The sequence below is a fragment of the Gavialis gangeticus genome, unplaced genomic scaffold (assembly GCF_001723915.1).
Source record: "Gavialis gangeticus isolate Ggan-Ray unplaced genomic scaffold, GavGan_comp1, whole genome shotgun sequence".
NCBI lineage: Eukaryota > Metazoa > Chordata > Crocodylia > Gavialidae > Gavialis > Gavialis gangeticus.
This window is the reverse complement of record NW_017728997.1, coordinates 32,562,898-32,590,161: the sequence shown is the minus strand read 5'-3', so window position 1 is coordinate 32,590,161 and position 27,264 is coordinate 32,562,898. Positions and strand designations below refer to the sequence as shown.

The following is a 27,264-nucleotide window of genomic DNA, read 5'->3' as shown; positions in this document are numbered from 1 at the left end:
AGCCCACAACTCTTCACCAAAACTCCTTAAAGTGGCCCAGCTGGACAGGGTATGCTTGGTCAGACAGATGGGATGAGGCTGTGGATGGGCAAGGCACAGCATCCAGGAACAGGATAGGAAGGTGAGGCCAGGGCTGGGGCCCAAGGCAGAGATACAATCCACTTCTCATACAACAGACTATGACTGGCGCAACCCAGGGGGGAAAGTGGAACATATGCCCATGACCCAGCCCCCTCTGCCTGTGACCCAGCACAGATGCGCATGGGCAGCCCCAGTACAATGCAGCTGCAGAGCAGCACAGCGCAACCCAGTAGGGCAGGGCAGCCCCGATGGATTGCGACCGATTACGCCACTCCACACTGCCAGGCCGTGCCACTCTACAGCCAAGCTGTACTGGGGCTGCTCATGCACATCTGTTCTGGGACAGGGGCCAGGTCACAGGCATATGCTCTGCCCCACTCCCATGTGAGGCCAGTCACAATCTGTTGTGCAGGGAGCAGATTGTGGCTCTGCCCCAGGCCCTAGCCCTGCTCCATCACCATCCTGCAATCCCAATCTTGGTCCTAGCCCTGCAAGCCAGTCCCAGTGCTGGATGCCACTCCCTGCTCACCTGTCCCACACCCGGATGCTGCTCCTTGCCCTCCCACAGCCCCATCCCATCTGCATGGTCAAGTGCTCCCTGCCTGTAGGGGTCTCAAGCCAGTCTCTGTGGTCTCCTGCACCCACCTGCTCCATCCAACACTCCCAACACTGGGTGCAGAACAGACTGGCTGGGGTGCCCTGGCAGCAGGGTCAGGTGCAGCAGAGGTAGCAACAGTAGCAGCAGCCAGAAGAAGTCATCTCTGTCAAGGCTGTCAGGCAACGGAGTCTGGCTGGTGCACTGCTCTAGCCCCATTGCACGCCCAGGGGCATCAGGATTGGCTGCACGTGCCATGGCCTGGGCTGCTCCCCAAGCCTGGGCCAGGTGGGGCCAAGGGACCCACCGCAAGCCAAATAAAGTCTCTTGGCAGGCTCTATGTAGCCTGTTGACAGCCTACCCCTGCTGTCAATGTAACATCTGAAAATTTAACATTACAGATTTGATTGTAAATCTTTCAGCTGTTCTTTTTTTCGACAGGTAACATAAAAATTCATTATCGAAGACCTAGAGGAAAGTGATCAATAAAATAAATGATGTAGCATTTTGTTCTTTAGACATTTACTTTGAGATTCTATGACTGAAAAGAGTAACATGTAAGAATAACAAGTATCTCCAAATCTGACAAGGAATAGGAATCTGTAACATCTGGAAGAAAAAAAATCCTCAAGAAACTATGATCCCATATTATTCTGGACATCACTATATAGACAAACATGTGAGGGATTATGGGAGTGTTGCAGCAGTGTTGTAGCCATGATGATCTAGGAAATATGTGAGGCAAGAATTTTTGTGAATGGTATCTTTTATTGGACCAACTGCCTGGCTAGAATAGACTTAGACAAGCTTTTGGGTATCACAATACCCTCCCCTCAAGTCTCTCAAGGATTATGGGGAATTTTATAGTAGTAATAGATTTTCCCTATGGCTCAGACTGGAAATCTGTACTCAGAAAGGGAAAAGGGCTTCAACTGCAATAAGTATAAGCAGCTCAGGCTGCAAAATGACTTGGAACAAAATACTGAAAAAAAGCAAAGTTTCAAAAATAATTAGTTTTGCATGCCAGCAATTCCTATCCTCAAACAGGAAGGTACAATATGTTCCACATTAGCAATATGTTGCTTTGTCACATACTATTAATTCCTTGTAATAGAAAGGTTTACTGTATTGTTTAATTGGGAGGAAAGAAATTTGAAGACGACGACATTAAACACAGTGCATATAAGACTAATGCATTAATTAAGCTGGGTAACAGGTTAGGCATCCAAAAATAAGTGTTGAACAAGTATAGAAGAGAAGGTGGCTCCAGTTCTAGACCAGCATTCCCCTGTTGTAGCCAGCTGCCAGATTAGTGACAGGCATGAACGATGAATGCCTTCGGAGGCTGGGGGGCATGGTGACCGCCCACAGGCAGTGGCAGTGTGGTGGGGGGAGGGGCGAGCACCAACCTCCCGCAGGGGCCACCAGCAGTGCTTCTTTCAGTGGGTGCACCACCAATCTCAGGGGGTGCACATGCACCTGCTACACATTGCCAATGGTGGCAGGAATGGTCAAAATAGACACCTTCTAAAATTTCTACAAGAGGAAGAGATTTAATTCACTGATGATACTTTATTCCCAATACAAAATGCAAAACAACTCCACTCTGCTCCTGGGGCAATGTTTCATATAGATCTATGGGTTACCAGTAAGTTGAAATAAATGTGAAGTACTGTTAGTGTCTACAATAACATTTACTCCTTGATTTTGGAAGGTCACATTCTGCCCTAGCTAGGACCTAAGCTGCAACCAGACACCTAATAGGGATTATCTGGATAAGGAAGGGGGCAAGCTGAGGGAGGAGATAACAAAAAAGACAGTCAGAGCTTTAGTTGAGTCTGAATGAATTCAAGTCAGCAGGGCTGGATGAGCTTTATCCCAAGGTCCTAAGGAAACTGGCAGAGGAAATCTCAGAGTCCTTGGTAACAATCATCATAAAGCCATGGGACCAGAGGACTGGAAAACTGGAAATGTAGTGCCCCTCTTCAAAAAAAGGGCAAGGAGAAGGACCTGGGGAATTACAGGCTGATTAGCCTCACTTTACTACCTGGGACGTTACTGAAGCATATCCTAAGGAAAGTCATTTGCAAGCATGTGGAGGAAGAAAGGCTAATTGCAAGCAACCAGCTTGGATTTATGAAAAACAAATCATGTCAAACAAACCTGATCGCCTCCTCTGACAAAAGTAACTACTTGGGTGGATGAAGGTAATGCTGTGGATATAGTGTACCTAGACTGCAGCAACGCTTTTGACAAGGTCCCACACCACCTTTTCATAAACAAATTATGGAAATGTGGGCTGGACAAAATTACTACAAGATGGATAGATAGCTGGTTCAATAGCCACAAGCAAAGGATAATTTTTAATGGGCCCACGTCAGAATGGCAAGAAGCTCTGAGTGGAGTTTCACAGGGGTCTGTCCTGTGCCCAGTACTGTTCAACATGTTTATTAACAAATTTGGATGCTGGCATGGAAAACTTCTTAAGCAAATGTGCAGATGACAGAACTGGGAAGGACTGCAAACATGCTGGAGGATGCGAGAGCAATTCAGAAGGATCTCAACCGAGTGCAAAGTTGGGCTACAGCTAACAGGATGAAGTTTAATAATACGGACAAATATACAGTGCTACACCTCAGGAGCAATAATCAAAAACACAAATATAAAATGGGTGACACTGGGCTGGGTGGCAGCACTATGGGAAAGGACTTGAGAGCCTCAGTAGACCAGAGACTCTATGAGAGTCTACAATGTGATGCAGCTGCACAAAAAGCAAAAGCAGTTTTGGGCTGCATTGATAGACATATTAGGTGAGAGACACAGAAGGTGATAGTGCCTCTGCTCAGCACTGGTTAGCAGTGATCTCGAATACTGTGCACAGTTCTGGGCCCCACATTTTAAAAAGGACAGAGAAATTAGAGAGGGTCCAGAGATAGGCAAAGATGATCAAGGGCTTGGAAGGCAAGTTGTATAAAAAGAGGCTGAAAAAGCTTGCAGAAATGGCGCTTAAGAGACAACAGCAGTCTTCAAATATTTGGCTACCATAAAGAAGAGGGAAAGCACCTTCTCTCTCTTGCTGTAGAGAGGAGGACACAGACGAATGGCTTGAAGTTGTAGCAAAATAATTTTAGACTGGATATCCAGAAAAAAAAGAGTCTTCATTGTTAGAATAGTGAGGCAGCGGAATAGACTCTCTGGAGATGGTCAAAATGAGGCTGGACAGCCACTGGTTGGGGATAATCTGTTCTACCATGAGTATTTCCCATGCTTCTAGACATTGCTGGTTGCCCGTCCTGCCCCCCTTTTTCTGCTACATGTGCCAGGGTGCTTAAGCCTCCCTCAGAGGCATTGGGTGTTGGCTACAGCCAAGGCTGGGAACTTTGACTGGCATGTGCTAATGCTCCTGCTGGGAACAAAGCCAGAGGTTCCTGGTCTTCCCCATCTGCTCAGGGTCAAACCAATAGCCATATTTGGGGTCAGGAAGGAGTTTTACTCCATAGTCAGACTGGTATGGACTGAGGGGGTTTTAGCCATCCTCTATCTGGAATGTGAATGGCAAAAAGGACATGTGGCCCTCTATCTGGGATCTCTTGAGAATATACTGACAACATTTCATAGAAGCAGGACACTGGCTGCCATGGTTCCTCTGCTTTATCTGTGGCAGGTTAGGGTGTTAGATCTGTGTTGCGTCAGGGTTGATGGTAGTCCTAGGTAGAATTTAGATTAAGATTTGTATAGGATAGTTTGGATAAGGATGATCCTGCCACAGGCAGCAGGGTAGACTAGATAACCTCTGGAGGTCCCTTCCAACCCTACTTCTCTATGATTATAACCTTACTTAAGTCAACAGATAAAACCAGGTAGAATCTGGCCTCTTAATTACCCTTTAGTTCTCTGCTATTATGATGCAATAAGGAAAATTTTTAAAGTTACGTTAGGCTTGAAAAATGTGTGTAATTAAAACAATCCCAAACCTTAAGTTTGATTGAAAGAGAGACTCTTTACATAATGAAAATTTTCATCCACACTGTCATCCCCTCAACCAACCATAGAAACAAAACAATCTACAGAGGCCTCATTAACTACCCACCTCCCCATATTCCTAGCATCACTCTCCTCTTACTGGAATGATAACTTCCTTAAAAACCAAGCTACAGCTCAGTCAGGTTACTCAGAGAGGTAGCAAGTACCCTGACTGGTACTAAGGGCTAAGGAAGCAGCTTCTCCCCCAAGGAAGTCCAGGCTGTAAACAAAATTCTCCCTGGTAACAAGAGCTCTACCCAAAGTTTACAATGCCTTTTACATTCCTGTTTAAGATAACAAACCATATGTTCCTCCCACCACAAGGGACAGTTACTACACAGCCCACAGATGTGGCATGTTTGTTCTTTCCCTTGACAGGTAGTTCGTTACCCCAGTCCTCATGGCAACATTAATTGTTTCAACTATGGGTTTCTGGTGCCTCAGTGGTTGCCATCACCAGCAGAGCAGATATAGCTACCATCACTTCACATGACACTTAATGCCTGCAAGCCTCAAATGTTCTCTCTTCCTCTACTGGAAGATTTTAAGCTGTCCATTGGTGTTTATTACCTAGTTGATGGAGCCCACCTTGTAGAAGGCCCTTTCTATAGTTACTGCAAGCTACCATATTCTGTTATTACCAGAGAAAACCAACTGGCTTAGAGCTTCTTGATCAACAGTATTTAAAAATTATTCAAATCTGAAAAGTCAAATTGAAATAAGACACACCAAATTAGAGATCCTCTAATTAATCACATTGTTTGCCATCTTGGATATTGCTTTTATAAGGTGACAAAGGAAGCTTAGAAAGTCTTAATTAAAAGCATACTCCAGGTGGCTCATAATTGTACAAATTCAGTTCTTAACTTCTGTGTTGACTTGCAGTTTAGCAAGTGCATGTTATTTGCACATATACATAGCAGGCACATATTACCAAACTCTAAGCTACTCATGGCAGTTCCACATGCAAGCTAGGCACACAGCTGCATAGATGGGTCACACAGCCAGTCCCATAAAATTATAGGCAATACACAGATCAATATAAGCTCTGGAGCTGCCCCCATGCCTTCATAAGCTGGAAACAGTAGTGGCAAAAATTCCTCCTTCCAGTGCCAGTGGGAGACGCCTATAGCAGAGAGGTTAACAGGGAGCAGCTGACACTGTCCTCAGCTAAATCTGGGGACCCACAGAGGGAGCAACTCTGGGGTTCCACCTGCACCTGGATCAGCTAGGGACAGCAGTAGCAGAAAGGTGGTGTCCACGTGGCTGCTGCCCCCCCCTGGAGATCCATCCATTAGGTTACCTGATTAAAAGAGTATTCAATAGCACATTGAGAACATGAAGTCTCAAAACTTTGCATTTTGGACAGGCTTGTGATGTGGTTATTGGAACTCCAGAGAATGTAGCAAGGGGATTTCTTATAAGCTATCTACCAAGATTAAACACCACATACCCAAATGCAAGTGACAAAATATCGTGCCAGACAAGGAAAACACTTCCTTTATAGGGACAGAGCAAGTAGAACAACATTAACTTTGGTACGAAAGATTGGCAGCATCACGATTCAGGACAAGCAGCTTCTGCTAGCTAACAGATGCATTTTACTTTTTTGAAAAGCTGCAATCTCTGCTTCCCATTAATCTGTGCAGTTCAGTAGAAAAGGCTGTAGTTGATAGGATAAACTGCACATGCTCCCAGGGATGACACGTAGGGGGTGCACGCACACCCCCTGAGCGTGGTAGAGCACCCCCTACAAAAATGTGATGGTGTCTGCAGGTGGTCGCCGACCCCTGGTTGGTGCTCGCCACCCTCCCTTCCCCACCCTGCTGCCAACAGGCCTGCGGCATCTGCGGGAGCTCCCCCACTTACCGCCAGCACTGTGCCCCTCCCCCCCTGTTGTTCATGCATGCTTCCATCCCCTTGGTGCCATAATGCAGTAGCCAACTCTAGTTAATAGAGCATTAAATATTCCATACAGCTGTTTACACTGCCAAACAATTCTATGCATGCTTTCTATGGAACAGAGGCCTAGAAATAGTGCTTTAAGGCAGGGTGGGCACAATATGGCCCGCATCTGACCCACAAGGCCATCCTATCTAGCCCACAGGGCCCCTAAAAAAATTTTAGAAAATAAATATTTATCTGTCCTTGTTTCCTGTCAAAAATGACAGGAGGAGCAGGACCCAGGGGAAGCCCCGGCAGGCTCCTGCAACAGCAGGGCCCACCCAGCCCCAGCCCCACAGCTGGAAGCCCCAGCAGGGGCTGGGACCATGTGGCTGCACCAGTGCCAGAAACTTGGGTAAGGAGTGAGGGGGGAAAAAGGGGGAGGACCCCAGGCAGGGAAGAAGCCTGGGAAAAAGCAGCCCCTCCCCCGTCCCATGGCCAGCACTCCCTGCTGCAACTGCTCGCAGCTGTCCCAAGCAGGTACAGGCAGCCCCAGGCAGGCTGCAAGTGGCTGCAGCACTGCGCGTCAGCCACAGGGCAGGTGAGGGGCAACTTTTCTCCCCCGTGCTCAGCATCAGCTTGTAACCCACCCCTACTGCCAGCCTGGGCCCTGTGCCAGTTCTGGGCTTGCCCATAGGGGCTACACGCGGCAGCAGTAGCTGCTTGGCATGGAGGAAAGCAGCCTCACCACACTGGGCAGCATTTGCCACCGCTGCCCCTGTGCTGCCCAGAGTGCAAGCTCCGGTTGGGCAGCAGCAGCAAACACTGCCTGGTGCAGCAAGCAGAGGGGCCACTTTCCTCCACACCAAGCAGCTGCTGCTGCCACAGAACAGCCCCGACGGGCAAGTCCGGAGCTGGCACAGGGCCCCAGCTGGCAGCGGGGGTGGGTTACAAGTTGGTTGTGAGCGCGGGGGGGGGGGGGGAACGGCCCCTCACCCGCCCCACGGCCAGCACCCCACGCTGCAGCCACTCGCAGCCTGCCTGGGTCTGCCTGTGCCTGCTCAAGACAGCCCCATGCAGGCTGTGAGTGGCTGTAGCAGCACCAGCCATGGGGTGGGGGAGGGGCCACTTTTCCTCACGTTCAGCACCAGTTCATTCCCCGCTGCATGCTGCCCCCCCCCACCTATACTGCAGGGCTGGGAGGGGCATTGGGAGTGATCGGGTGCAGGAGCCAGCGGGAAATGGGACCCGCTTCAGTGTCCCGGGGCCAGCACCAGCAGGGCCCAGAGCAGGGCAGCAGGAGTACAGAGTCCCGGCCAGCAGGAGCTCTATGGAGCCGAGCTAGCTCGCCCCTCTTCCTGCTGGTGCAGCCCAGCCCAGCTCCACAGATCCCTGCCAGCCTTGTGCCCCACTCTGGGCCCCACCAGTGCTGGCCCTGAGACATTGGTCCCAAAATGGTGACCAGGGAGTAGGGCACCTGTCAAGGGGCAGGGCTACCCATGCAGCCCTCGACAGCTCACCATAACTTGGTAAGCAGCTTTCTGCCCAAAATAATTGCTCACCACTGTTTTAAGGAGTTCCTGAGCTATCTTGGATAAGGACCAGTCTGGTTAGAAAAGGTTCAGCTGTGATAAGTTCCAAATGGTGTTTTGCAAAATGGGTTACTACTCGCAGTCTTGTTTCAGGTTGTGGTGTATCATATTATACCTGCCATGTATCATTCTATATTTTCACCACTCAATTAGTGCTGTCATCTTGCACAGAAGCAGGGTCAGCAACCCAAAGCCCACAGGCCAGATTTGGCCCAGAACCGCTGGACCTCACCTGGAGCCAGAGGGCTTCAGCAGCATTTGCCTGGGAAGGCAAGTGGAGGTGGGTAGGTGGGGCCCTTGCCCACACCATGCTGTGGCTAGCTGGCAGAGTTCCCCTTGCCATGCTATGGCCAGATGGTTGGGAGAAGAAGTGGCAGTAGTGACCAGGTTCCAGTGCCAAATCACCTTGGATCCAAGTTAGGTCATTCTGGGCAGCCATCAAAAAGCATTGGCACCTGCTGAGCTAAAGAATTCAGGTTTGTTCACACATCCAGCAACATACAAACAAGTTCCCCAACAAAAGCATCTGGCTCCCTGACTGCTGGTTAGACATTAGGAGGATGCTTTTTAACTGGTGTACATGCAATAACATAGGAACCTTTTTGTGAATCAAGTATGGAGGGGAAGGGGAGGCTGAAACAGATAAAGGCCTCTGCTCTGGGTAGGATAAAGAACAGAACAATATGGCTGTTACATTGCACCCGATTCCTTAGTTTGGTCTTCAGCTTGGTTGCTTGCAGCAATCACATTGATGGAACAGTCCTAAGAGGTCTGGTGTCCCATCTAAAACCAGACTTCAAGGCCATTATCAACTGAACCAATCATCATTATGATAATTGTGCTTTGTAAGCACAAAGAGATGGCAAAGTGGGATACTAGCTGGGCTCTTGGGAACTTGTGGAAATTGCAAGCAATTGCCATCCCCAATCCATTCAGTCTCTGCACTCTATAAAGTTAGGTACTTATTACTTTGCTTGGCTTTGACTTAAACAACTAAGATAAATAAATGCTGTTCAGTTCAGTCCTCCTTCCTAGGCCTGGCCACTCCCTTCTTCCTTTCAACCATTTCCAGATGTTGAAGGGGGGCATGCACCACCTTTTCTTTGTATACAAGTGAGTTGCCCACCTCAAACTGCTCTAGTCACTATATCCCTTCCCAGCTAGACAGAAAGGGATAAACCAGCAGCATACTTGAGAGGTTGCACTCTGAAGAAAAGTGTCATGTTAATGGTTTCACTTAACATTCCAGAATAAAACTAGCAAAACTGTCAAAGCTCTTAACTTCAGTTTCCATGACAATACTGATTCTCCATTGATTAAAGGAGATCATGGCCCTCACAAAAGCCTCAGAGCTTTCCTAGGGAGTTTCTGGCTTGACTCAGACAAGCGCATTTTTGCATCTGATCTGCAGATATCGTGATCTTCAGATATAGTAAAATGAGTATCAATTAAGAGCTGGCACTTTCCAAGGGGTGCCTTGAGTTTAAAAGGTTAAGAACCAGTGCTTTCAAACCATCTCTCTGGTTTATACTTAGGGTTTAGCTCAGCCCTGGCTCTCTCAAATTTCATAGCATCTGATGAAGTGAACTTGGGCCCTGCCTCCTGACTCACTTTCAGATTGCCTTTTCCTTCAGTCAAGCTTTATTCTTTTAGATCAGTGATTCTCAACTAGGTACTGTGGCACCCTGGGACAATTTGAGATCCTTGAAAGGGCACTGTACAATGCCACACAATGTTTGCTCTGTTAAGTGAGCTAACATGATTTACAAGCTAAACCCAAAGATTACAGAATCTAAAGGTGAAAAATGTTTTTAACACTAGTTGTGGTCTTTCAGAGCCCTTTGCAACAGAACTCCTCTAGTATTTTTCTGTAGTAAAATGAGCATCAATTAAGAGCTGGCGCTTTCCAAGGGGTGCCTTGAGTTTTAAAGAGCCAATACTTTCAAACCATCTCTCTGGTTTATACTTAGGGTTTAATAGACACTGAAGAGTTCTGGAATGCAGGTACTGCACTTTTCAAGCACTGGCTCAATGCAAAATAATGAAACTTCATCCTCTCTCCAGTCTGGTCTTCAAGAAAGGAAGCTACTGTACCCAAACTTTGATTCATATTACTGTATTTACCTGAATCCAAGATTACTTTGAATTTAAGATGATCCCCCCAATAATTTGATTCTATACATGGAAAATTATAATTAGTGGAATATCGTCTTAAATTCATCCCTCTTAAAATTGTGGTAAGGAAGTCAGTGACAGATGGAAAGAGGCCATACCCCTGGCCCCTTACCTTCCCTGCCTTCCTCCCTGCCACTTGGCCCCCACCTGTGGTCTTCCTGCCACCTGCCCCTCCTCCCACCACATGCCCCTACTCATGCTTCTCTCTCCATGACCCTGCCTGGCAACTGATGCCTACCCCCCTCAACCCTTGCTCCTCCATACCTGTGCCTGGCCTTATACCCATGCTCTCTCTCCCCTGTCACCTGTCCCCCACCATCTGCACCCTCTCCCCACAATTTATCTTCTGCTGCTCTGCTGTGCTCCAGCTCCAAGGCAAAGAGTGGTGGCAACCCTTCCCAGCCCACCCATGCAGAAGCAGCAGTGACAGCTCTGGGTCTGGCTGGGTAGGGGCTGGAGCTGGAGGAAAGGGGGGAAAGGCTGTGTGGTCTTCCTGACAAGCTACACAGGTAGGTTTCCTCCACAACCCCTTAGTAGCAAGCCCCCCCCACTTCCCTCCCACCCCCAACTGCATGAATCACTTGGCCCAGGGAAGCTGGCAGCTTAACACCGGCTTCAGCTTCAAGCCCCCATCATGTTGTTTGTATGTGAGTAAATATGCTATATCCTACAGTTTAAGAATGCACATAACCACCTAGGTTGCAAACCTAAGCATTCTGCAGTTGTTTTGTGGAAAGCCTAATTTGTCTGACTGCAGTTAGAACTGAATGAAAAACTCGTTCCCAGACCTCCCAATTCTTATCTACTTTGACCAACAAAAATAAAAAATAACCCAATAATGAAGGCACCGAACAATAAATATTATTAAAATTCTCTGCACGTAGATCACAGGAAGCCAAATGACAGATAAAAAAATTACAACTGTAGAATTGTAGTCATCTGAAATACCAAAAATTAGGGTGAAGACATTATTTCTGCATTACTCTCATATCCCACCACACGGACATGCCCCACTGCAAGCCCTAACATTAACATTCAGAAAAGCTTTACACTATAAAGGACTCATGCTAAAAAAAAAAAAAAAAGTTAAGCTCACTTACGCAGGTTACTTTCCGGTAAATCTGAGCAGCATTCTGACATTCTGAATAGGGATATTCTGAGGTAGCCATTTCCAACATGCACATTCCAAAAGCATATACGTCAACTGATTCATCATAGTGTTCTTCATACATTTCTGGGGCCATAAATTCTGGAGTACCTAGAAAAAAAAAATGAAAGAATTCACAGCAGGCAAAAACATTACACACTCTCCTAATCTATAAAAATGTGCTTAATACAGCTATGTCCGAGTACATACAAAACATCAAAACTGACCAATATATATTCATGCCTTCTCTATCCCCACTCTGTCAAATAGAAAAGAAAAGAAGAAAACTAAGACATCTATCTCTTGCTTCATCTGCAATAATGGGGAGGTGGCAGGCACACGTATAAGATTTCCAGAAGTACACAGGAAAACCTTAAAATAAAAAACAGTCAATATTTGTGGGGGAGGGCAAGCCTGCAAAGTAGTTTATCTTCTTCTCTCCCCCAACTTATTTAGTTTGAATGGAAGGGGATGTCTGCCTTTGACAATGTCAGCAGTAACAAGGCCATAATTATTCAGGAGATTCTATTTTGGCAAGATGGGTGGTAGGCAGTAAAAGTCTCTCTCAAAGCCAGGCCTGACAAATACTAGCATTAACCACCATATGAGTGATAGAAATCAAAGGTCATCTTCACTAGGATTAAGGATGTCAGAAATCAGACAATGTGATAAATAAGCTCCATTCTTACTGCCTAACAATTAGGAGGGGAAAAAAAAGCAGCTTTATGACAAATAGCTACTTACAATACCTTCAAAGTTTCCCTTACCTATGCAGAATCGCAGACACGCAAGCAACAGTGACATCAATGCTACAGAACACCACCCACACATTTAGTCACAACACTTGTTTAGCTCTTGTCACAGAACCTCTGAATAGCAATTACTTTGAACAGTGTGGTCTACAGAGCTGAACTGTTGGCACTGTTGCTTGCATCAAACAATTTATGCAAAGTACATTATGTCATGTAATGGTTTATGCTTGGGAAATCAGTTTATACTATCATTGTCTTATCAAGTAATGGCAGAAAGTGTCAGAGAAGATTGTGCTCTCAGTTGGTCTGTCCTTTTCTTTCCGAGATTAAAGCAAATTAGTTAGAGAGGGTATCTTGAAGGATGGAAGGAGGAATACTTTCCACCATTTAGAATATTAGTTCAAAGGTTAAGAAATGAACCTTCATCTTCTCTGGCTAAATTACACTTAGAGCAAACAAAAACTTTAATTTTGAAAAGGACTCCTAATGGTGGACTAGTCTTAAATAGGCAGTTTCTAGGTTAACATCCAAGCTCACCTACCTCCTCAGTTTTGTCTTTGTTGGCAGCTCTGGCCAGATCTATACTAGAAACTTTTCCCAGTATAGCAATGTTAATGAGGTATGCAGTTTTTTCTGTTACGACACTTCTAGGCCAGTAAAAGCCATGATGAAGTTATATCAGCATAGAATTACTTCTGCTTTCTAGCTTACTTTGACTGGAAAATGCAAGGGAGACATACATCTCACTCTTACCAGAGTAAACATTGCAAGCAAAAACATTTTAGCTAGGGACAGAAGTTACACAAACCATTTTAAGTGATCAGAAACTGATTCAAGCCTGTAACAGAACAGAAGTTCAGTGCACATAAACCAGTTTCAAAATAGCTGAAACTGGTTTAAGATGAATCTGGTTGAATGTACCATTAGACTCAACTGATTTTGGTCAAACCACCTGGTGAAATTTCTGACCCAGACCCCTTCCTGGTTCAAGTTAAATCATAGTCCCCCAGCATCCTTTCCAGCCCTGGGCTGGGCCAGGCTGTGCTCCAGGGTTAGTCCAATCCTTCTGCTCCTTAGCCCAGGCAGTGCTGACAAGGGGGCGGGGGTGGGAGACCTGGTTGGGGACTGCAGCCAGTCCTGCCTGGGGAAGAAGGGGCAGCCCCTGCCAGACTTTTCCCTACTGCAGTGAAAGGGCAGGGACTGTTGGCAGGCAAGATCAGGCAGAGGGGAGGGAGGCAGGGTTTAAACCCCCTCTCTCACCCGGATGGGAGCCCGGTCTGCTTGGCAGGAAGTTGGCAGAAGACCAGCAGACTCTACCTCCTCCCATCTCTGACAAAGACTGAAGCAAACAGTTGATAAGGGGAGGGTAATTCTCCTCAGCTTCCCCCAGGCTATGGGGAAAGGGAAAGAGGCTGGGAAACAAGGGCAGGAGGGACCAGTCCTCTGCCACCTGTGAGCATAGCGTTACCTTTCAGCTCCATGTTCTTGGGGACCCCTGACACAGGACACAGCCTGACTCACAAAGAATCCCCTCCCCGCACCTAAACAAAATGGATTAAGATGCAGTGGGAGACCCACCTAAACCCCTCCAGATAAGGGTGACAAGAGTAAAACAACTGCACTGTCTCATTTGCATCCGAGATGGAACTAGATGACAACTCATATACATGGGAGATGGAGAACAGAATGCTGGAAGCAGAGACCGCAGTGAATTCTAGGATCAGAGAAGCAGGGGAGCGCTGCATGATGGGGAATCTGTGCTCCAAATGCTAATCTACACACATTTACACACACCCAGCTCAGCATGTATCAGACCAGTTTTAAACTGGATTTACAAAGGACTTTTCCTCCCCCCCAACACACACCTCTAAGCAGAAGTAAAGTTTAATAGGCATCTCGGGCCATACATTCCCCAGTCCCACTATAGGAGGCCTAATTAAGGTTAATAGGCTAAAACTCTGTTGCCGGGTTAGGGAATGCTGAGGCAAAGAGATTGAGTCAGAGAGGGTATGGGCAACATTTGAACAATGGTAAAGGGTTCATCACAGCATCCAGCCCATTGGAGCCCTGACCACAAGTGCTGTCATACTTTTCCCGGGATGACTGGTGGAAGTCCTACCCCCACAAGGGTTATGAACACTCCAATAATTGCCTTAAGTCTCTTAAGATCTGGAAAAGTCATGCTAACCTGAGGCTTGTTCACAAGTAAAAATCCAAAACCCTGATGCTGCAAGCTATCTGTTGTTTCTGAAGAAACCATGAGATATCCCATAAGTATATCTGCTATCCATAGGAATTTCCAGCTGGCTCCTAAAGTGTCTGGTTACTCCCTAACCTTATGTTTTCCTGATTATCAATCAGTTTTTTTGAGATGTTCCAAACCAGATAACCTCTTGTCAAGAGAAAAGACAATGATTTACACTATTGAGAATGCTTGGAAGAGGCTGAACTGAGGGTAAAAAAAAATCTAAAAAAAAAAAGCAGCAAAGTGTGTGTGTGCTTCAAGAGAAGTCTCTCTCACACCACCCGCTGTTCTTCTTGGGACACTGGAAGAAACAGTCTCCCTTCAAGAATCGTGCTGAGAACTTTAACTGGTCAGCTTTGCAACCCGAGTGCCTTGGACTGGTGAGATCCCAGCACACTCTCTCTCTCTTTTCTTTTTTCTCTCTAGGCATAGATTTCTGAACCTGAACAGTATTATCATAGAATCACAGAAGTAGGGTCAGAAGGAACCTTGTAGATCTTCAAGTCCGACCCCCGGCCTGGGCGGGAGAAGAAAGGAAAAAAAGCTTGAGCTAAGCTTCCCCAAATACTTAGTGAAACCAGGGTAATACTGTAACTGTTTTTCCTTTGCATGTCTATTACTACTAGTGCCATTATATATTTCATATACTTAGCAATAAATAACTTTTATAGTCAAACTGGTAGTAACTGGATATATTTCTCCTTCTCTACTTCACTTTCCCCACTTGCTCTGCAGCAATGCTTCTTTTACCTAAGCTAAAGATCTCTGTGAAGCCCCAAAATACTGTGGGATCTGCTCATCAAGAGGCTAAAGATTGGGATGTGCCGAGTTTAAAACAAGTAAGAGGATCAAGCTTGTACGGGCTGATTGACCCAGTTTGGTTCAGACGTGCCCTAATGAACTGAATACTGGCCCATGAGGGTGTCATCTGGACTCCCAGCAGGATTCAGAGGTATTCTGTTCACCTGTGTGCTTGTGTCTGACTGCAGTTTATTGTTGCTCTGATGAACTGATTCTTGGCATATGAGGGTGTCAGCCCGTCCAGGCTGATCAACCCAGCCAGGTCAGGTGTGTCATGTTAATCTGTGTGTGTATGACTGATTTGGTGACTGAAGGAACCCAGCCCCATCGAAACTGAGTCCTGCAAGATAGCTCCATTGGGGGTGAGGACTTGCAGAAGGGAGATATACAGCTCTGTATAGAAACACAAGTAACACAAGCAGCACACTGACAGAATTACCAGGACCCTAGAAACGTATCCCTAACAAATGATCACACCCCAAAGTGATGGGCAAATCTGGTAACAATAGGGCCAACCCTGCAGGCCCACACAGAGGTGGGAGGCAGTGGCAAAGATCTGGCACAATGAATACATTTATGTGCTAGAGACAGACCTAAGGGAACAGGAGAGGTTCCCAGACTGCTTGGCCTGTTTTGACCAAGGAAAGTAGAGAACTACATTTACATTATAAAGTAGAACCTGTAAAAAGTGGGAGACTGGAATACCTATGCAGAGACAAAAGACACTGAATACATGAGAGTCCTGCCAAAGGTGCTATAGGTGACGAGCATACTAATAAAGGCACCCAAGGGGGAAAGGGGTGCAAGTATGCCTGTAAAAACTCAAGCTGAGATGTGGCTTGTGGGATCTCCACTCCAACACCTAAGACCACCTACTGATTCCCCAAGGACTTTCTGAATGCCTAGCTGTAGGGAAACACTCTGCTCTCAGGATTACATAAGACTTATACAAGGTTGCTCTAGTCTTTTTGCTTTATTACCTTCCATTTTAAGTTACAGCACGGTAAAACACAGTGAGAGCACACAGCTTAGTATATCTTAGCTCAGGTGAGGATTTCTGGTGGCTGTTTGTTGTGTGCTTGAGGTTGCAAATCCCTGTGTTCAATAAACGCTCACTTCAGAGAAAAGACTATTGTTTAAGCTTTTATGAATTCAATGCCACTACCTCCTTCCAGCATGGCAGGGGCTGTCCTCTCCACCTCAAATGGGGAGGTAGAAGTGGAGAGAGGGCAGAAGCCTAGCAGGTACTGCACTCCCCCCCTGCAGACCCAGGCTGAGGTCCCATGTGGGCCAGGGAAGGGATTTAAACCCCCACCCTCCCACCTGCTAGCCTTGGGCTGGGGCCTGGCCACTAGCATTACCATATGTCCGGATTTTCCCCAGACATGTCCTCTTTTTGAGCCCTCCGATCCGTCTGGGTGGGGGGGGGTTTTTTGTTTTTTAAATCTGAAATGTCCAGGATTTTGCTTTGCTCTGCTGGTGGGAGCAGGGGGAGGGCAATCAGAGGCAGCAGGGAGCAGACTTATCTACCTGCAGCTGCAGAGGTACATGCAGAGACCCACTTGGTGCTCCATGCTGCTTCTGATTGCCCTCCCCTTGCTTCCACCAGCGCAGCAAAGCAAAATCCTGGACATTTGGTCAGGGCACAGGGGGCGAAGGCTGGGGCTGTGACAAGGCAGGAGAGGTTGGGGGGTTGCCTGCCCCTCCAGCATGGGAAAAGGGTGGGGAGGGTCCTCTGAAGGCAATGGGGAATTCTGTGGCTGGGCCAGTGCCTGTGCTCACAGGGGCTGAGCAACCAGGAGATGGTGCCCAGGGTTGGGGGGGGCAGGACACGTGGCCAAGCTGCCTGGTGTGGCAACCCCAAAGCAGGGTAGGGGGTACCACAAGTCTCCACTCCTCTTCCCTCCAGCCTGCACTGGGGCCAGACACACTCTACCGCCACTTGCAAGAATTGGATCCACCACGCTCTGGCCCGGTCAAGACAGGGACAGCTAGGGCTGCTCTGACAGTACTGGGGTGGGACAGGGGGCTGTGGATCTGGAGTGAGGGGCACTGGCAGGACCAAGGGTCTGCAGGTCAGGAGTGAGGGGGCACTATCGTGGCCCAGGGTACTGAGGTTTGGAAGCGAGAGAATGCAGCAGGGCTGGGTGGGGAGGGGGCTGTGGCTTGGCAGTGAGGGGCAACAGCATGTCACTGCCCCCTCCCCCCACCATCATATTTCCCCCACATAACAGGTTTCTTCTTTTCTGGAACTGGAAATATGGTAACCCAACCCCACCCAACCCACCCCACTCGAGCAGGCAGGGGGAAAAAGCCTTAGAGCTTCAATCCAATTCTTTTGGCAGGGGGAGGCATGCTCTAGTGCCTCCAGGCTTCTGGCCTGACCCACTACAGGCATGTGGCTGCATTTCCTGAATCAACAGTGAACGTCTGTCCACTTGCTTCTTGGTTTAATCTGCACAGTTTAGGCTAACCTGCAAAGACTGAATAGATTCAACCTCTGTTTTTTTTTAACTGTCTATACATAGCTTTTTAGACTACCATATACTGCATAAGAGGGCTTGTTAGTGAAGCTGTATACAGATTTGTCCTGAACACCCCCTCTGATACTGGCTGTTCTCGCGCTCTTTTCCAAGGCTATCCTTTGTTGCTCACCCTGCCTCAGAAACACTACAAAACCTATTATATCCAATTTGGACCCACTTGCCAGCTGGATTTAGCAGACACTGTCCTGAATCTTAATGCAGAATTTAACAACTGAGCTTAGGATCTTTATCTTCCAGCTGTTCTAGACTCTGGCACTGCTAATAAGAAACAGTTAATGTCTGCTATCAGATGCAGACCCTGCTCAATACACCTGCTACACTGTTTTAGTCACAGCCAAAAAGAGCCTGGTAAACTGCACAGCATTTAAAATCAACTTTGTAACAACTCTGAGAGGCAGCAGTTTAAAAAAGCAGGCCAAATCATGGCAACATTCCAAAATGCCAAGTAAAAGGCAAAAATCTCATTTAATCCATTTATGAATTCATTTTTACCAAATTAGACCTGCAAAGATCTTATGCAGTACAGTACACTTAATACTTGTTAAAAACCAGAATAAGTACAGCTCAGTTTCCACTAAGAAGTCACAGATCTCTCCAATGGTACTTGATCAGTACTTTATAAAAAAAATACGATCTCCTGAACAGTAGAAATTTTAAAAGAGCAGAGGAGTTTAAAAAGGGTTCTCTCAATTTTCACTAAGTCATGTCCAATTTAGGATTTCTCCAAAAGTAAAAGTTCCTTGTTATTGCTACCACCCTTAGACCAGACACATCACCAACAGCTTCCACCTCCAACATAAGCATCACTCAGTAGCACAAATTAAAAAATGAATAAAGAAGATTTGACTATACTACTGATATCACTTGCAGTAGCTGAAATGCAAAATTTCAACATATCAAAATAATAATTCAAAGCTGAATTGAATCTCAAAATACCATAAAAATCAAGGCCATATAAACAGCAGTGTCTGTATCTATCAACAAATTTCTTTGAAATCTATTCATCTGAGATTTACTCAAACTGAGGATTGGATTCCAAAATTTCAGCTACACTTTAACCCAGCATGCATGCTAGTGTGGCATGTGCGCTTTGGAGTGGATGGTGAGAAAGGGGCTGGAGCTGTGCTGCCACAACAAAGGATCAGGCATCTTGCATCTCCCCTGCTGTCTGTCCAGAGGTATGTGAGCGCCCAGAGGTATGTGCGCACCCGCCACTGTCAATGACCCAGGCCAGGGCTCCACAGACCTCAGTGCAGCTGCTTGCAGCCTCCTCACCACCTGGGCTCAATGGCAGGCAGGAGAGGCCTGCCCAGACCCCAAGCCAGCTGTGGCAGGCAGCTGGGAAACTGAAAGCCACTGCACTGAGGTCTGTGGAGCCCCAGCTCATCTCATTACTGGCAGGAGTGCACATGTGCCTTGGGGGATGTTTTGCCTCAAAAAGGATTGGGCCCTTCACAACTCCCCAGTCAACCACCCATGGCACGCCAACATCTTACAAGTCAAGGTTGGAGTGTTTTTGGCACTCTACCCAAAAACACTGCTGACCCCTGACCTAGATCTCAGTCTAAACACCTGTATGTCGAATTTCTTATCCAATTCTAATGCAATAAAAGCCTTAGAGAGTGTCTAACTGTCTAACACTTCATTTGCACTCTGATTTGGCTGCCAAGACAACCATCACAATGCTGACAAACAACCAGAGTGCTCTACACAGACAGACAGACAGACACAGTGGAGCACTGCCATGATGGCAGGGACCGAAGGGCCAGAGCAGGGGGGCAAGGCCAGACAGCAGGAATGGAGAGGTAAATGGCAGGGGTGGGGGGAAGCCAGCACCTTGCTCCCTCCTCCCTGCTCCTTGGAGGCAGCAGTGGCACAGTGCTGGCCTTGCGCCCCAGCTCTCACCTCGCTGCTGCACCCAAGGGGTGGACACACCCCCTCAGCAGACAGGCAGGAGCAGGAGATGCAGGTGGGGGGGGGACCCACTGGGAGCAGCACTGCAGCGGCGGTGCTCCGTCCCCATACCCTCCCTCCCCCTGTCAATCATGATGGGCAATTTGCTAGTACCTCAATAAAAATAAAGGATGCAAAAGATTTTAAAAGTTTTTAGCTTGAACATGAGCATTTCCCGAACAAACTTCCCCCTTACAACTCATTTTTAATTCCTTACTACCTCCCCAAGCTTCCACCAGATATTTTTAAAGTCGTGCATCTTTCCAAAGACAAATTCATACGCAAGATTAGAAGAAAAAAGTGTAAGCAGTATGAGAACAGAAAAGGGGCTTCACATAGTTTCAAAAAAAAAAAAAAAACCCATCACAACACTAAAAAGTTAAAATCTGGCAGGGAAATGCTACTCTTGGTTAATGACTCAGGAAATCATGTAAGCAAAGATGAAATTCTGCTGAAATGAAACTGGAATTACTTTAATGCTATTCTGATTGGGAATACTTCCCTGACCTGGGATCTCCCTGAGGAGTCAGACCTTCTAGTCTTCTGGCAAAAACTGGTCTGATTTCAATTATTAGATTTCAAAAAAAGTGCAAGTCCATGCATGTAGAACAGATTGGATATAATTTGGAGATGCTTAAGTATTCTGAAATGAAAACAGTTGTGGTGCAAGCAGGAGTACCCCTAACTTAAATGTACAGCAAATGCATGTTTCTAAAAATAAAAATGTAGAGAATGCGACTGACTTCTGGGGGATAAGAAATGAAAAAGGTCACAATTTTGGTGCCGTCAAAAATTATCCCTACTCAGATTACATGAGAAAATAGGAAAAAAAAAGTATTTGATATTTAATAGGCAGGCTGTTAAGTTTAAGAGGAGAGAAGAAATGAAAGGGAAGAGAAGAGGAGAGAAGGTCATGAACATTTTAAGTAGTGTTATACCACATTGTTCAAATTATAAGTTGAATCTACATAGTTGACTTTGCAATCATAAATTGACCCCACATGTTCAGGTTCACAATTTTAGGACAAAGTATGCTCCCCTCCACCCCGAAATACAAGTCAATAAGTACAAATAAAAAGTATTTGAACTGTTACTGTTCTTGCAGAGTCCCATGGATTTTAGGTGAACCAAATAACCACTGTAAAGACCCAAAAGGGTTAAATCCATTAGAAATAATTACCTATTACACTTTTGGCAAATGAAGCTCTCTTCAGGGTTGCCAGACCTAAATCTCCAATTTTCACAGATCCAGTTGGTCCAGTAATAAAAATATTGTCACATTTTAAGTCTCTGTGAATGATGGGTGGAGTTCGTGTGTGCAAGAAAAGTAGACCTTTGAGAATTTGCCGGCACCAGCTACGAAGAACTTTTGGTTTCATCACTTTAAACCTCTTCAGATACCTGCAGCACAAGCACCCAAAGCAGGGAACAAAGAAAAGAAGAGCACTGGTAAAAATTGTAATGTTTTTAACTAATCTCATTATGAGTAAGGCTCAACCTGGCTACCAGAGACAGCACCATGCAGGGGGGTGGGGAGAGACTTTGCTGAAGGAGGAATTACATTTGGGGGGGGGAAGGGGTGTGGATAATATGCTTTTTGGAGCAACTCCCACCATCAGTACAGAAGTTTATGAAAGTGTAACACTGAAGCAATTCAGTGTTAGTACAGAGGTCTCTGTTACGCTATGGATGCTTTATGTATTACTACAAAATAGAAGTCTTAAATTTGGATCAAGGCTTTCACCTCTCACCTGCATTTTTGTCATTAATCTAACACAATAATTGTTAGGGTGGATGTGGAGCTGATGTTTAGGAAAGTTCAAAACCTGCAACTGCATTTGCTGAGTAGCACACTGGAGGTATGGAATGATCTCTAGTACTCCTACTGGGGATGAAGAAGATCTGTTCCAGTATTTGTGCTAACTGTGTTATACCAACCTGAACAAGAGTGTCAGCACCACAGGCTATTAATGTTTAGGAGATTACATGAAGCTGCTCTAGCTTCAAAATCTGATTTCCCAGCTTTCAAAGCTATGTCATTGCAGTTTTCCAATGAACAACAACCCAGCCTAAAAAGCTTAGTTTGTCACATGCCAAAGATAAAAGGAGAACACCGATAATCGTTACATAACTGAGGGAAGGAGGGAAGAGGAGTGAAGTTATGCTTTGCAATTAATGAAACACCAGGACAGATGACAGAAGGCAGAGGAAAGTTCCATTTCATCTTGAGATGCCTTTTTCAGAGTCGGAAATTAGGATTTTTCTAAAAATTTCTGCAGCTATTTTTAGGCTTCTTATCAGAAACTCACTACTTACGTTTTCAGTGTGCCAGAGGTCATCAATTCAGTAACCAGCACAATACATCTCTTTCCTTTTACACAGGATTCCCAGAAGTCATAAAATCTAACAATGTTTGGATGCTGAAGACCTTTCAACATTTCTGCTTCCTCTTTAAATCTCTGTCTCTCTACTTTTGTCAATTTTCTGTCCTATAATCCAAAAGAAACATGATTAGTACTGAATTAGGGAGGAAACATTATTAACAACCTATCATTCTAGTACTATGGTTTTCAGTGTTCCAGATTTTTTTTTATCCTTTTGTGAAACACCCCAACTCTAATTTATGTAAGAGATGAGTAACGTAGATGAACAAAGGCACAAACTTCATAAAATTGTTTGCCTGTGCCTGAACTGAGCAGAAAGATGGGGTTGATTTGCAACAAATACGTGCCTATGCTAGGCCATATAAGAGCCTCTAATTTCCATTTACACCTGAGGTATTACTAAAATATTCCAGTTTACTCTGAACCATGTCTCAGTGCAATGAACATACAATTACTAATTCACTGGTTAGAAGACGAATCTGTTTTTGGTCACGGCCATACAGCTAACAAGAAGGACCAGAATAATAATGCAGGGCCTGATTTTCATACATCCTTACTAGTCACCACTAATTGATTTCATTTATAGTCATGAATGCACAGCACTTCAAGAGATTAGGCCCATAGTCTACATGTAACTGACTAAAGGGAAAGCTCCCTTAGGTAACCAGGTGGGGCTTCACAGCTTTTACTATTTCCAAAAGGTCAAACTAAACTATCCAGCTTCAAGAAAGAATACATGAACTTCTGATCATTCACAATTCTGTCTCATTTTCTAAGTTTTTTCTTAATTTTTTTACCCTGAATGGATCTAAAAAATTAATCTTACCCATGTTTCTTCCTTCTGATACTTAAAAGCAGTGCTAAATATATGTCTTGCCTGCTTTTTAAAATTAGAAATATTAGGATCATCATCTTTTCCCAGTTTTTCTGAAGAACCTTTGAGAATTTCTGAAGGTTTATGGACACCTTCTTGGGTGTATGGGAGTCAGTGGACTTCTGCTTCTTGTTGGATGGCTGCCTGGTGGGAAGAGCAGAAGCCCACCAACTCCCATAACACCCTAGAAGGTGTCCATAAACCTACAAAAATTGCCTTCAAACCTTGTGATAAAAATCACAGAGAAGCAAAAATTGGCATGAGCCTAAATGGCATGAACCTTATACTAGGGGTTCCCCCTTTAAGACAATATGATCACTTATAAGGCTGAGATCACTGGAGTCCACCACCTAGGAAAAAGCTAATTGTTTACTGAGAAAAAAGGCAGGCCCGTTTAACACAGGGGTGGGCAAAATGCAGCCTGCCAGGCCATTCTATCCAGCCCGCGGGGCCCCTCAAAAATATTAAATTTAGAAAATTAATACTCAACTGCCCCTGGCTGTCATGTGGCCCTTGATGGCTTGCCAAACCTCAGTAAGTGGCTCTCCACCTAAAATAATTGCCCGCCCCTAGTCTAACAGGTCTTGCACACAAAACTTAACTAGGAAATCACTAAAAAGCTTAGTTTTAAAAAAAAAAGCCAGATCCATGATGCATTCATTTTTAAAACTTAGGCATTTAACATTTCTGAGCCACCTTTGAGATAAGTGAATGCTATTTTGTGTTTAAATGAATTAAAAAGTGTCATTTTGCTTCTTTTTTTCCCCCCTTACTGAGACTCTAGAGGGGTAATGCCATTGTCATTTTAATATAGTCTAGCCTCCTCCACGCTGCAAAGAATTTAATATGGTAATGAGACTTCATAGGGCTGGAAACGAGTTGGCTTCATGTTGGCAGAGATATTACAAAAGGAAAATCCAAGCTGAAACCCACTATGTTTTTTGGCTGGTCTTCAAGTAAAGAAAATCTATTTCTTAAATGGGGGAGGGAGAGGCTGGGAAGGCTGCATTTTAGTGGTTCCAAAAAACCTGTATATGCGCGTTCCATAGCTGAGCAGTAGTTGTTAGTTTTCTGTACATTTTCTCCAGCAAGCATCAATGTTATCACTCATGCTAAGGTTGCCCAGGGCAACAGCAACACTTTTCTCTATCATAGCATCTGCTTGCCTTGTGGGGGGCAAACTCTTATTACAAGGTAAGGCTTTCAGCAACACACTCACAGCTATTGTACTGCTGACAGGTGGACATCAACAATATTAACAACAGCCAATTATGAGGCACCACTGCGGCTGTTGCAAACTATATACTTTGATAAGAAAGTTAAAAAATAAATGCAGCTTGAGTGAGCAAGCACTGAAGAGTCTAACAACTGCTTTCAACCCTATCAGTTTGTTCTCAACTGGTGAGCTTCCTTTTAATTTAAATCCTGTAAAGTAAATCAGATGCATGCCTATTAAAGAGGAAAGAAAACAATTCCCTATGCGAGATAAAGATCATATTGGGGGCTTAGGGGAGGAGTGGGAAGAGGATAACTACAATGCTTGCAATTTTACAGAATCTTCTTCCCTGAGAAAAAAATTCATAGTGCCCCCAGATTCAAACTTCTGCATTTCTGAGCATCATGAGATATTTTCCACTCCTAGATTCTGACTGAACATACAACAAAACACATGGTCACATTCTGTGAGGCTGCAAATTACATGTGCACACAAGCAAGTCAGGGCTGAAGACTGAAATAGTTTGAGTAGGACAAGAAAATAAGTGACTTCATCTTCCTCCCTCCAAACCTTCTCCACATTCCATGAACACATTTTATGCATTTATGCAGCATTTTGTAAACTTCCCTACTGCTGAAAGTTCAGTGCCATACTTAGGAGAGCTGGGCCATCACCAGCACTTGGGAGGGAAGTACATGGACAAGAAAGAATGTTCCAGTTCTGGGTGGTTACACAACACATACTTAAAAAGCTTCAGACTCGTATTGAGGTGTTTCCAATGTAAAGTCTTTATAAGAGTTTATAACCAAGCTTTTTAAATTCCATCCACTGAACCTGATACATAGGCTGTTGGTCAAAGCTTAAGAGGGCTTAAAAGCTAAGCTGTTTTCTACTGTGGGCAGAAAAGAAAAAAAAAAAAAAACCCCAAAACCCTCCAGCTGTGATTTTAACTACATGACTCACTTAAAGTTTATTTGGAAAAATCTTCACTAAGGTTGCAAATGCTTATTCCCAGATGATAAAAAAAAAACCATGCAAGACCAATCTTTAAACTAAAGGTACTGTTTCAAGCTTCCAAAATATCATCTTCGGGCACTGGAATTTTAAAAGACAAGTCCCTATGTCAGGTAGCTAGGAAACTCTAGGTTGAGATGACACAAATTACGACACTTAGAAATAAGGAATTGTGGAGTTAAAAAAATCGTGTAATCATATACCCAAATCCAGAGAAAACGTCGAAGCGTTGGTGCAAAGCAAGTTGGCCAAGCCAAAGTTATCCAAAGAGTCCGTGGCAGATAATCTATTCCTCATATTTCATACTATAGAACATGCCCTCCCAGACTGTAATCTTTCTGTGAGGGGAACCCATCATCCAGCACACTCCTCAAAGCCATAGGCAGACTGCTAAGCAGATGGGCAAGCCATGGGGTGCCTACAGAGTAATTCTGCAAAGGCAACTACAGAGAACTGCTTCTTTTGGGAACTGACAGATGTACAGGCCTCTGCTTTAACTCATGGCACTTCACATAAAGTGCCATGAGTTAGAGCGCCCCCCCCCCACCTTTCAACAGGTGTTCACCTGTTGGGGGGGGGGGGGGGGAAAAAAAGCCCGGGCGGCGGGGGTCCACCAAACGGGGGGGCGGCCCCCCCCCCCGCCCCCCCCCCCCCCCCCTCTCGGGGCGTTGACCCCTTGGGGGGGGGGGGGGGGGTGAAATAGAGCCTGGCTGCAGGTGATCAGCCAACTGAGGAGCTGCCCCTCTCCCCAGTCCTCCCCCCACCCCACAGCACTAGGGCTAATCAGCAAGAAGGGAGGAGGAATGGGCAAGCCAGCAGCAACAAGGTGCTGGCTGGGGTTTGCCCGGCTTCAGCTGGGCTAGAGGGAGGGGTTGAGGGTGGGGAGAGGGAGGAGGGGGACACAGCAGCAGGACTCCACCCACCCACCCTCCAGCTCAAGCCAGGCAAACACCAGCTGGCAACTAACTGCTGATGGTTTTCCCCTCCCCTTCCCTTCCTGCTGACAGCCCCAATCCCATGCCAAAATTAGTCTAGGGAACACAAGTTCCTTAAGGCGCTTTGAGGCATCAGATGAAGGTGTGCTTTTTGTGTGCGTGTGATTGGACACTTTAAAAGCACTTTACAGCCATGTACACGTGTCACCGCACAACTGTAGAGTATTTTCAGGGGGGCCAATCATGTGAAAAATGTAACTTCCGTCTGTGCCCTTTAAAAGGTACAAGTTTGAACTAGTTACTGTCATATAGAGGCTCGTGTTACATCATGCTGATCAACAAAAACAGACACTAAAAAGCCTTTAACAAGCTACTCAACTCTGCAAGATTTCTGAGTGGCACCCACAAGCTGAGCAGGACTTTTCAAGTATCCCTTTATCTGCATCAAAGGGAGTGTCCCAACCTACCCTTCCTCTAAACATGCAAAATGCCACAAATGGACTGCATGGCTACCCTATGCAGCCAGTCTTCTTGTACAATGTGTACACCAATTCAGTTAATAGGCCCCTGTGTAATCACTAGGGAGGAAACTGGATTTCCCACAGGTTGTTTCCCCTTTCCTCATTTTACTTGAATTCCTTCTCCTTAGCTCTTTAACACCAACCACCATAATACTGGCAGTCCCTCAGACTTATGACAATTGGTTCCTGAAAACTGCATCTTAGAGTCGTAGTTTCATAGTTTCTAGGGTCGGAAGGGACCTGAGCAGATCATCTAGTCCGACCCCCTGCCATGGCAGGAAAGAGCACTGGGGTCAAACGACCCCAGCAAGGTGCTCATCTAACCTCCTCTTAAAAACCCCCAGGGTAGGAGCCTGCACCACCTCTCTTGGAAGTTGGTTCCAGACCCTAGCCGCCCTAACCGTGAAATAGCGCCTCCTGATGTCTAACCTAAACCTACCCTCTGCCAGCTTGTGACCGTTATTCCTGGTCACTCCTGGCGGTGCTCGGGGGAACAGTGACTCCCCCAATGCCTGCTGATCCCCCC

General features: G+C 45.7%; 1 protein-coding gene across 7 annotated transcripts in view; it reads right to left on the bottom strand.

Moving 5' to 3' along the window:
* WNK2 (WNK lysine deficient protein kinase 2) overlaps positions 1-27,264 on the bottom strand; it is a 309,344-nt gene that overhangs the window by 167,910 nt on the left and 114,170 nt on the right. For all 7 annotated transcript variants that reach the window (XM_019505037.1, XM_019505038.1, XM_019505039.1 and 4 more), the window contains exons 2-4: positions 22,111-22,283; positions 20,975-21,195; positions 11,451-11,608 (exon numbers count right to left, since the gene is read on the bottom strand). In XM_019505037.1, the coding sequence (XP_019360582.1) occupies positions 11,451-11,608; positions 20,975-21,195; positions 22,111-22,283 (552 nt within the window). The remainder of the gene's footprint in view (positions 1-11,450; positions 11,609-20,974; positions 21,196-22,110; positions 22,284-27,264) is intronic.